Source organism: Melanotaenia boesemani, chromosome 22, assembly GCF_017639745.1.
Source record: "Melanotaenia boesemani isolate fMelBoe1 chromosome 22, fMelBoe1.pri, whole genome shotgun sequence".
NCBI lineage: Eukaryota > Metazoa > Chordata > Actinopteri > Atheriniformes > Melanotaeniidae > Melanotaenia > Melanotaenia boesemani.
The window spans coordinates 18,095,298-18,107,214 of record NC_055703.1 but is presented as its reverse complement, the minus strand read 5'-3'; the positions used below and the strand labels follow the sequence as shown (position 1 = coordinate 18,107,214).

Sequence of the window (11,917 nt, the reverse complement as noted above, 5' to 3'; positions counted from 1 at the left end):
GTTTACGTACATGAATATACTTGTACAAGGGCTACCGTTTGTAAACATTTTGAACAAATAATTGTTAATTCAGTGATGCTCTGAGGTTAGAGATCACACTCCTGATACAGCAGGATGGGGTTTTGTATTAATTATTTAAACTTGAATTTTGTCTGATATGTTTGGCTGTGTGCACATTATTTCTCTAAACACCCTTTTTATGCAAGAGCCACTGGAAAATAGCAGTTTTTGTATAATTGCTTTAAAGGTACATAAAAAGAACCTTTAGTGATATGTAAGAAAGATCTGCTTTATGTTAACCACCAAACAAGGACAAGATTAGATGAGATAATGTGTTTTATTTTGGGAAGTGAAAAAAAAACAAGGTAAAAGCAATGTGGAAACAGCACAGTGTCCAGCATACAGTGTACAAGATGGTTACGAGCATGTCAGGCAGTCCCACAGCAGGTTGTCTCAGCATAGAGGAGATGAGACTGGATCGCCGACTAACTTCTCCGACGACTCCGCTTCCAAAAATCGCTTACTTTCTTCCTGTTGGGTGTGCACAAGCCAGAGAGGCCACAGGACATTTTCAACAGGATACAGAAGTGTAATGCTGTGCAAACTAGCGGAGAGATCCTCAAACAGTTAACAGTGAGGCAGAGGAAGCATGTAGCACAGAAAATCTCAGCTATCAAGGAACCAAAAGTGCCCCAAAATCTACACGCTGACAGGCGTAAGCTGACTAAACTTTCTCTCTGATAAATTACAGTAAAACCTAAAATGAACCAACTCCAGAAGGTAGTTTAATCCATGCATCGATTTCCATGTAGACACAGAACATACATGTATTCACCAACCCTGATGATCATCCATGAAGTACTGAAAAGCTAACAGAGCTCCACATGGATCCAACCAACCTCTTGTGAATAAGATGCCACCCAAACAACTTTTCTTTGACCTAGTACTGAATAATGCTTGCTGTAATGCTTTACTTGTAGAAGTTGGACCACAGTCATTTTTCATGGAAAACCTCATGATTTAAAGAAAAAGAGTGAGTAAAAGAAGCATACATTCGAATGACCACCGGCCTCGGTGCTGTAAGTGAAGTACATTAGACACTCAGGAAAAGATACACAAATAAATAGTTGGATTTTCTTTGAACACTTTAACAAGCTCATCAGACTGTGTTGCAGCTGAATATTTTATGACTATGTATAATTACAGAATTTCGAAGTAAAACTGACATTGACTCTGTTTCTTCAAAAGTTTGATGCATATCAGTCTTCCAAAACTGATACAAGGTCAGATGATATCTCACTGCTTCAGAGGAACCAAACTTTACAACACCATGTTTCACACACCTCTGTGTGCAGACACAACAGACATACAGACAACTATCAAACCGCTTTAGGTAAAAATGTTTAAAATACAATTTTAACACTGACTTAAGGAAAATACTGTTATCCGTTTCGTTTTGCTTACTTCTTCCATTTCTTTACTACTTTAGAACTGGAGGGAATAAGCCGAACAGTGAAAACACTTGTACTTTCCATTAAGTTGCAAATAGGATTTCCTCTTTTAAAAGAGAAGCAGATGGCTGTATTGAGTGGGGAAACAAAAAGATTAAAAAAAAAAAAAAAAGCAACAACCACTTAGTGGCAGCTTTTCCCACTAGAAGATACTAGGACAGGCTGCAGGATCTGCAATCAGACCAAGGCTTCCTCCTCCGTCCTCGCAAAGCTTTGCTGCAACTTAGACACGGAGCAAAAGCTAGTCCTGTCGTGGAGGACGAGGAGGGCTGACAGAAGGCCTAGAGAGTCCTCAGCTATGAGGAAACGGTCACCGGATTGAGGGAACCGTTCCGGCTGTAGAACTTGGAGAAGGCCTCTTCAAGAACGGACGCGAGTCGCGGCTGATCGCCCTAAAATGGAGAAGTGACAGGGTGAAACAAAGTCTTTAGACATGGCTTTTACAACAACTCCTTATAGCACAAATAGCTAGCTGGGATGCAACAACAAACCCCACTTGCCTCGCTGATGAACCCCAACTGAACGAGCTCCACAGCTAGCTCCTGCACATTCTCATCTGAGCACAAAAAAAAATAAAAGAAATAAATAAACACTGAAATGGTGATGAGGTGTTAGGATATTCCCTTTTCTGTCACAACATTAACTATTACATTCTGTTAAATAAGTCACTGACAAAGATGTATTACGTGTTTTTTTTTTCTTCTAAGTGGTGGTGATCACAATGTGGAAGTTTTTATGTGCATAGTGGACAGACACCTTTACAGCCAACCTGCTACCCTGCATTATAACAACAAAGCCGTTCAACTACTGTGCAAGTTGTCAAGATTGTGACAGCATGGTGAATTATTACTCAAATCAAGAAACTTACTTGGTAACAAATCACAGCTCAAGTGCCTGTTCAGTTTATCTTCGAGTTTCAACAACAAGGTCAGCTGAGAGAACAAAAAAAGTCAATGTAAGTCAAATTAAAGAAATAAGTTTGATCATAAAAAACAAATATACACTAAAATACTAACAGCAAAAGCTTTGCTACTGGCCAGACAGGCAGTAGTGAGACTTACGTGGTGCTTTGTGCCCTCGTCGACAGGCTCGATATTACACTGCATCTGAAGGACCTGGACATACCAAAAGGTTTATTATGGGCCACAATATCCAAACATTGTTTAAAAGTAACTGCAAACGCTGAGACAACTCCTGCCAAGTATACATTTTATTTAGGTAATTTGGTGTTTTCAATACATATAAAAGAAACTTGTCTGGAGCAACATAAAAGGAAAAAAACTTTTTTTTTTCTCTCTTAATTAATGACCTCCGTCTTCTTTTATGGTACCACAGATAAATTGAACTCACAAAGAGGTGACGCAATATGACATGATAAAATCAGCGGTAGGAGCACACATTCACAGCTCTTAGTTCTTACCTTCCTAGTCTCAACCTCTGCAGGTTCGGGAGTCGGGGTTTTGACTGAGGGAGGAACTATGGGTGATTTTACAGCCTCCTGCTGAGGTTGCTGAGGACAGGGCATCCCAAATGCAGTGAGAGGATAGATCCCATTCCTAAAAATAAGATTGAGAAAGCAGTACATCAGCCTTTGACCTCTTACAGAAGTTTGTTGTTGCTTCGTTTGTTTTTTTATTGTTGAAACTGGTGCACACACCAAAAATCTTTTTTACAGTCTATAAAGCTATAGCTGTATGTACACACTAAACATTCAGCTGTACTACAACTTCTGTTTCCCATCATTTACCTCAATTTGTTGTTTCGGTGCAGTGGAACTAGGGGTGGGCTGATTCACCATTTAATCGATTCATTGTGATGCTTCATGTGCCAATTAAATTACAATATGTACATGTTTATTATTTTTCATAACAATTAAATGATAGGGGACACAGCTGCAAAGTGTGGCAGGAACATAAATGCCGCACATACCGCCCGGACACTTTAAGGGAACGGACTGGTCCGTCCCCCTAAAGTATCCCTGGGAAAAACTCCAAGTAGACAGCAGCCTTTCAGCCACTGTTACAGAGCATGAGATTTACTTATCGGGTTTGAAGGCAAGCATTTGGAAACCTTTAGGTTTTTATGGACATGAGAACAGGCAAGGCCTGGACAAGACTTACTCCATATTTAAGTTGTTTAAAGCCAAAATAACATATAATAGTAACACACAAACATGCTACAAAATCTCATGTGTTTCCAGCCCATGTAAGAGGAGGAGAAAAAGCTGCAGGTGTTATCAGTCTGACATTATCAGAAAAGCACACCATAGCCATGTCTCAGTTGAGACTACTTTATCAATCTCACACAGTTTGGGAGAATGCGCTGGATGCTAATAAGTCAAAGCTACGATACACGAACATTACAACCTCACTTGCAAAAACAGTAACTGAAAAAACTTTATTATTAGTACAGCTTCATATACTTCATCTGAGTTGTTAATGTATATTTCCCCTCAAGTTCAGTTATACAAGAGATGCACTTTAGCAATGTGCAGTTAATATGCAATAAAATACACTAAACTAACTTGTGGCTTCACAGTCGACTGTACGCTGACGCAACTTCTGAGCAGTCAGTGGTACTGAATTGACCATTTGCAGTTTTTTGTTCTACGGAAGAGCATTAACCAAGACTTGTTAATGCAAAATATGTTGGATTTATTAATGGTTTGACATAAATAAAGAGGAATGGGGATAAGTTTGTTTGGTTACTTGAATTAATGGATAGGGAATGGATGTAAAGCAAAAAGAAGCCACAGAGTGAAGAAGAAAATCTTTAATGGGGGAAAAAATGAATTAAACTGAAAATCCTGATAATCATTTAATAATCAAACTGGAGCACCCTAAATCCTAATTGAATTGAATCATGAGGCACCTAAGATGGTACACTACTAAGTGGAACCAACTCTAGTTCACCTTTACTGTCTAATTTAAGCCAGAGACTTAAACATTGTCTTACCTCACATCTTCCAGAAATTTGTCCAGCTCAAGGGCAGGGAACTGGGAAAGCCTGGTGGAAAAGAAAAAACTGTTACCTGTACTCCATTCAACAGCCATTATTCACAGTAAGTCAGTAAAATCAAATGCAAACTTTAAGCATTTAAACTCCATTTGGATAATCAAAAGTTCTGATTTACTGATTTACTCTCATGCCTCAGGATTTCATTATAATAATTCTAAATTAAATTGATCAAAGATGCATTCTAGATATTTTGTGATTTAACAGTCCGACTTACATCATCTGAACTCCCTCCTTTGCCTCAACAATTACCAGATTGGGGTCCATGTTTTTTGTCATCTCCTCTAAAGCATTTTCTGGAATCATGTCTACAGGTTGAAGACAAAAAAAAAATAAAAATTTATCAACCCTGACCAATGACATGGTTTCCAACTAAACACATTTTTGTGAGAGTGCACAGTTTTTGCAATATCTTTTGCAACCCATCTAAATTATTTCATTGTAGCTCTAGTCACTTGAAGGCACACGTCCCAAAAGGCCCACTTTGCTTCGGCTTGACAGTTTGTTTGATTGAGGTACTGAATTAATCACTCCACAGGCATATTAACTGTGTAACTGCCGCATCCTATTTTCTCTCCACTTAGAGAGGCTACAAATATTTGAACAATTTGGTCTTCAAAAGACAGAAACTATTTACGTAACAGCCATTAGCTGGACAGTAACTCTTACGTGTAACTAGCTGTTTAACTGGAAAGCATAAAGAATTCAGATTTACTGATGAGCTAAAATGTCCAGGGAGTGCTTCGAAGGGTTGTGTGGAAACAGCAAATGCTTTGATAACAGAGTTAGAAAACAAAAGGAGAAACTGCATCTTTCAATGGAAAACATTTAACGGCATATATTCACACAGATGAAACATTTAGTGTGTGTTTTGACTCACGCTGGTGGCTGACGATGCAGTGTGCAGCCAGCAGCTTGAGTAAGGGCACCTCAAACAAGGCCTGGTGAAACAGCAGCTCCTTAGCTGTGGGTCGCTTAGTGGGATCTACCTCCAGACACTTTTGGATGAATTCCTAAGAAGAAAGAGGAAAAAAAAAAGTAAAGTTTTGCTCCTGAACAGACACTAACTTAATATCCTTAACTCACTAACCCGTTGCAATGGGTCCTCCAGGGACTGAATGGCACTGTTTATGGCTTCTTGGGACACATACGATGAATCTCCATTACTCTGGATTTCCAACACAGCCATCTGATGAGACAAGTGGGTGAAAAGTAGTCGTTAACACAAGACTTGTGATGTAACGTTACAAAAGTATTCACATCCAGCCCTCATCTCAGACCTAATAGTATTTTTAAAACAAGGAATGTATTGAACATTTACTGTCAGGCTAAACCAATGCTAGTTTATATTTTTCTGACAACCAAAAACATTAATTTTACAATTAAACAAAAACACTGTCTAAAGCAGGAGAAAGTGTCACATTTAGTTCAGATTGGAGTGAAAGACACACTATGAACTAGGGCTGGACAATCATACGATCGTGCTTAATGATTGCGATAAATTTCTGGTCGAGAACGGTGATCAGCTGTGAGCCTATTTACTCGATCAAACATGACTTTTTCCTGCTCCACTTCTATAAGTTGCTAAGTTGAGGGCAAGCAGAGTGACCCAACGTAGAGCTGAGGGCAGCAAAATAGATGCCAGACACGACTTAAGAGTTATCCTCTGAAGATGACATTGTTATGGAAAAGTTACTCAGTGTTGGTTGTGTGGCAGTGGTTTGGATATCTCCAAAGAGGCGTGGAGCCAATATGCAAGGTATGTTGGTGATTGGTGCCCTCAAAAACCACCAACACAATAAATCTGTTCAATCATGTAAAGGAATATATTCTAAGCTATACAGAAAGCATGAAAATGCGAGCACAGTCTGCACAGCACGCCAGTTTGGCAGAAAGTAGCCGTAGCAGTTTAGCTGCTACTAGCGGTGCAGCCACACGACAGAAACAGCAGTCAATACATTAGTGCACGATAGCTCAGTCAAAAATATGGTTAGTGCCAAAAAGTAGAAGTAAAAGCAGAGCAAAAATTACATAGGGATGGAAAATTCTTTCAAAGAAACAAAGTTATCACTGATGTCATTTTAAAAATCCAAATTTGATATCATCTCTGTGAGAGACGCTGATTTTGGGCATGTAGGTGCATTGTCACAGTAGTGAACCGAATCCACAAAAATACTTCATCCTCTTTATTTATAGGGATTCTGATTGTTTCCGAGCCTTGCATTTAGAATATTTATCATCGGGTGTTTAGAAAGAAAGTTATGCTGCTACTGGTGCTGTTTAAAATATCAGCATTTGAGCTGTTCACATAAAAAATAAACTTTCATTTGGAGATGCATCTGCTTCATCATAGTGGTGAACAGAAGCCAGAAAAACACTATCCTTCTTTATGAAGATTCTGATAGTGATCTTATTTAATTGCTTTGTTAGTTCATTTGTATGTTAGTAAAATGTTTAATCTCTAGTTTATTTAGTTTTCAGTACAGATGCTTTAAAGCTGGCAGTAAAAAAAAAAAAAGTTATAAAAGTGATAAAAATTGAAATCGGACAAAATGAAAAATTATGTGATTTTTTTTTCTTTTTTACCATTTTGTCCAGTCCTACCATCAACACATTACAAATGACACGACAACTGATGTTCAGGCAAACTACAGCTTCTAATTTTGTTGTTGAGATTACCACAGACAACAAAACTACATATTTGTCAGTGTGAGACTGACGACTCAAAACAACGTGTCCTCTTACCTCTAAGGCGCACATTCCAAAGGAATAGATATCCACTGCTGTGGTTACATTGGCAACAGCTGAAAGCAAACAAGAAAATCCGTATTTAAAAAAAAAAACCCAGCTGTGCAGCTCAGTGGTATCTGAAACAAACCAGCAGGATTTTACCTCCATATTCTGGAGCAAAAAAGTGAAGGCTTTTCTGCTCTTCCCGACAAGTTTTCACATGGTTATTGATGGTGTCTGGAGCAACTGAAAGAGTGAAGGGAAAATACTTAAATGACAATGACGACTGAAGTGGGCTAAAGGAAAGAAAATCTGACTGAATGGGGGCAAGGTTCTGGCTTGACATTGTCTGACTGACAATGGTCTTGGTTTCTGACAACTCTTCTGCTTCTTTAAGAACTCTGAGACCCACCTGAGCCAATCTTGATTAGGCCATTGTGCTGGATGAAGATGGTGTCGCAGGTAAGGTTGCCATGGATGATTGGAGGTTCACAAGAGTGCAGGTAACTAAACAAAGGTGAACAACACTTTAAGGACTTTTATAACATAGTGAACCTCCTACAAATTTAATAAAACACTAAAGATGTGACAAGCTCAGTGTGTGAGCTCAGTATGTGGTCAGTGCCCTGTCTTACAGTGTTACAGCAAACTGCAGGGATTACTTCATCACTATGGCTCAGTTCAGGGATGCTACATGCTAAAATGCAGCTTAACTCTGCAAATGTTTTGACATTTTTATTAACAGAATGCATATAAACATAGGCAGAAAAATAAGTTTATTAAAATGAACAAAAGGCTTGAAGCAGAGCTTAACAGAGAAGCATGAAAAGCTGGTATAATCATTCAGGTGAACAGGAAATATGTCACAATAACAAGATTTGTATTTGACTTAATATTAAGAAATGAAACCTGTCATTACAAGGAGTAAAAGGAGGTTTAAAATCATGAGAATCTTTTCCTCCCTTTGAAACATATCTTGGCCATGGGGCTGTGAATTATCTCACAGCCCACCACAATTTATTCAGTAACTGAGGGCAACTAACACAATTTAACAATTATGCCAGACTAACCTGAGAGCAGACAATATCTGTGTGCACCAGCGTTTCCAGGCCTGTTGGGAAAAAATGAAATATATATATATATATATATATATTAGGGATGGGCATTTTAGGTGATTTTTAAAGTCGACTAGTCAAGCCTTTCAAAAACTATTAGTTGTGACGTCATCATGATGTCATCTATAATGAAATTAAAAAATATTTTATCTCGAAATGGAAATTGTAAAAGTGTATGACGTGTTATTTGTCTAATGTGTGTGTTACACAAACAAGTGTTTTTTTTACACGGTTATATTTTTAACATTGTGTGGCTCTATGTATATATAAAAACTATGATCAACCACCACACACTAAAGCAAGCGACATGGGATTTCTATTCGTGTCGGCACTATTTCTAATTAAATTCCCTCTGAGAATATGCTGAGAATTTCTCACCTTTTCATTCATTGTCTTGTGGTTTTTCTTTGTCTTTTTCAAAAACTGTTTGAGGCTTCCTGATGACATGTATTCTGTGATGAAAATGACCTACAGACAAGACCACAATAAAAGTATTACAACCTTGTTTGTGTGATAAGAATAAATTAGATTTCTGTATATGGTTTCTTACCCTGGCTCTGTTCTCTTTGACATCTGCCCAGTATTTGTGAAACTTCACAATGTTTAAATGCTCCAACTGGATCAAATTGTCAAACACGGCTTTGACTTTTTCCTGTGGGTTAAAAAAAAAGAAAAAAGGAGAGAAAATAACAAAAATAGTAATCAAAAACACTTGCAACAATAGGTATGTTGTCAAATTTCAGAAAGAATTTGCAGGTCATTAACAAACAAAAAAAAAAAAAAACTTAAGTGGGATAAAAGACTGAAGCTCCTTTGTTTTACTTATTATTCAGCAGCTGGCCAGCAGGCTGACAGCCAGGAATTCAAGATTAAAATGTAACCGCCACTGCTTTAATTGAGTGTGAAGAAATTTCTGCACTTAATGTGCCACAGCATCATAAAATGCCACAAATACACATCAAACAGCTTTATATAATTTCATCTGAGATCTTTCCTCCAGTTCAGTTTTAGTTCCTGAAGAGCTCAATCTGCAGCGGTTAATAGTAACAAGCTAGTAGTTTCCTAACGGACTATTACATTCATGTGTAAAGAATGTTTTCTGCAGCTACAGTGTACTTTTCTGTGATGCTGACAGCAACAAGTCTGACTACTTGTCTAAGGAGCTTAGAGCTAGAGAAGAAAATGAACACCAGCAGGTTTCCACATTGATGTCACAGGAAAAAAAGAAACAAAGCACATAAGAAACCAATGCTTCAATCTTCAAGCACAAAAAGCAGATTTTACTAGGGATGTACAAGATTATTCTGCATACTCTAAATTTTAATGCATTGTCTAGCTCTGTACTTACCTCTTGTAGTTTGAAGTTCTTCCTCTCTGAGAACATGACCTCATTCCACACCACCTCAACTCCTTCTTCTGTGTCCATGGCCAAGTAAGCATTATCGATCCCAGGGACATTGCGCTGATTCACCTTTATGGAAGGGGATTTCGGGAGAGATTAATCCTGTGTTATCTTCACCCAGCATTGAGGTGTAATGAGTGACATGTCATTAAACTACAAAAATATGTGGTCTGATCTAATCTTCTCAACCAGTTTCTACTGTGTAACATACATTCTCCTGCTTTGCTTCTCAGCATATCTCCTGACACAAATTGCAAATGAAAGAAATTTAAGTGCAACACTATTAAAGGTAAAGGGCTTTTAACACCATCTAGGCAATCAGGGTCTGCTATTGCAAGTGAAAATGTCTGACAGCAAGAGCTTTTAGTGCTTCAATTCTACATTTCTTTTTAAGTTCAAACAATTGCTCTGACATCAGTATTCAGCTTGTTTACCAACAGAGAAAATACTGTCACCACATAAGAGCTAATTGCCAAATTAAAAAGGTAAAATGATGCAAAGTAAAGAACCATCCACCCACCATGTACTTTGTGTTCATATCTAGCTCTTTAATATCCCAGGTGTCCATTTAGCTGACTACTTATTGATTTTATAGTCACTGTTATGGTGTCATTTTGTTCCACTTTAATTTATTTATTTATTTTAGGTAACTTCATGAAGGTAACACCATTTCTTTACCTCTTCTCTGCGTTTCTGCCAGCGTCCACACGGGCTTTCCTCCAAAATCTCTGACTCATCCTCACTCTCCTCTTCCTCATCCTCTGTAGCTGCTGCCGCAGGAGGCTGTGCCACCACGGACACTGGGGGAGACACGGACGACACCCCTTGGCCAGTGGGTGCAGCAGCCACGGTCTCCTGCTTCCCCTCCTGGGTATTGTCCGGGGCCGGCTTACTCTCTCCCTCAGACATCTTCTCAGCTGTCAGGCCCAGCAGCCTGCTGCGTGATACAAACACTCCAACACATTAACATCACTGTCTATTATAATATTTAAAAAACAAAACTAATAGCATAGCATATATGAAAGCTGTCGTGACATCAGTATGTCGCTATTTGATAGATGATGTTGACTAGCATTGCTGCAGCATCAGAATAAGCATTGAAAATCTTTTCAAGGAAGTTAGCCAAAATGTTATGGCTTTAACAAGACAGGCCACAACAAACTGTATCCCCCAAATAAGAATAGGTGTACTCCAAACAATTGAACGTACCTGTTGAAGACGGGGAATGTAACGATGCCAGCTCCAGTTTACCAGAATATCACCGTGACAACCCAATCCCAGCAAGCTATTAAGGTAATAGCTTTAAATCTAAAGTGTTTCTCTGCGGAGTAGCAGCTAACTCTACGGTGCTGCTAGCTCCTTGGTTAAGGTTCGTTGGTTAACTTAACAGCTGATAGCAACCTGAACGGCCAGCGAGTGTTTAGCAACGCTCACAGTCGTGGCTTTATTCACTTAAACAAGAAGTGTCTGACAATGTATTCACCTGCTACCCAGCTAAGTCGCTAGCCAGTCGTAGCAGCCCACCGCCCCTTTGCTGCTTCTCAAGACTCCAGCCGGCTAATGTGTGCTCTGAAAATAGCTTCTGCAGCTAGTGTGAGTAAACGACACAACACTGCAGTCCTATAAGCGTTTACTTGTTATAAACATCACAGTAGTTTACAGAAGCTCGATATGAGACAAAAAGAGGTTAAACCGTATTATTTACTGTATATCCTCGATCACAACGGCAGACTGACTTGAAAGCTAGCTCTACATGTAGCCAGTTATGATGGCGACAACTTCCAAATGCACACTGCACTACGGTCTCGGGCACGTCAGAGCCGAAGCTGGTTGCCAGGTACCGTTTGTTTGAACGTCGGAGCTGTTTATTTGATAGCTGTTTATTTAATAAAAGTTAGCCTTTTGATTAAAAAAAATACGGCTATCTTAATTTGTATAAGTAATTATTTACGTGGAAACGCTAAGTTTACCATTTATGTTTAAATGTTACCTAACTGAAATTGACAAGATAAAGGATTTAGTCAAACCTGGCAACATGAGCTCTACAGCCTCACGATTTTATTTCTTATGAGCGCAGACTGAGAAAATCCAGCCAACAAAACTGAATTGTCGTGACTGGTCGGTTTGTCAAAGCAAGCCATTAG

At 38.7% G+C, this 11,917-nt stretch overlaps 1 protein-coding gene across 1 annotated transcript; it reads right to left on the bottom strand.

The window, feature by feature from the left end:
• Positions 1 to 318: 318 nt before the first annotated feature.
• Positions 319 to 11,572, bottom strand: nrbp1 (nuclear receptor binding protein 1). The gene is made up of 18 exons (XM_041975284.1): positions 10,983 to 11,572; positions 10,452 to 10,710; positions 9,720 to 9,842; positions 8,922 to 9,023; positions 8,750 to 8,839; positions 8,327 to 8,367; positions 7,669 to 7,763; positions 7,419 to 7,502; positions 7,272 to 7,330; positions 5,617 to 5,715; positions 5,407 to 5,539; positions 4,744 to 4,834; positions 4,467 to 4,517; positions 2,932 to 3,067; positions 2,573 to 2,626; positions 2,380 to 2,443; positions 2,012 to 2,067; positions 319 to 1,903 (listed from the first exon to the last, which is right to left on the bottom strand). Exons 2-18 carry the CDS (start codon positions 10,680 to 10,682, stop codon positions 1,808 to 1,810), a joined length of 1,605 nt encoding a protein of 534 aa, XP_041831218.1. The 5' UTR covers positions 10,683 to 10,710; positions 10,983 to 11,572; the 3' UTR covers positions 319 to 1,807.
• Positions 11,573 to 11,917: the final 345 nt, after the last annotated feature.

Bases quoted from the DNA above. Each gene is read 5' to 3' on its own strand.
- nrbp1 (XM_041975284.1), bottom strand. From the start codon at position 10,682: ATGTCTGAGGGAGAGAGTAAGCCGGCCCCGGACAATACCCAGGAGGGG. The intron at 9,843-10,451 runs GTAAAGAAATGG...CCTTCCATAAAG, and splicing joins GGCAGAAACGCAGAGAAGAG to GTGAATCAGCGCAATGTCCC. The intron at 5,716-7,271 runs GTAAGAGGACAC...TTGTCTCATCAG, and splicing joins TTGGAATGTGCGCCTTAGAG to ATGGCTGTGTTGGAAATCCA.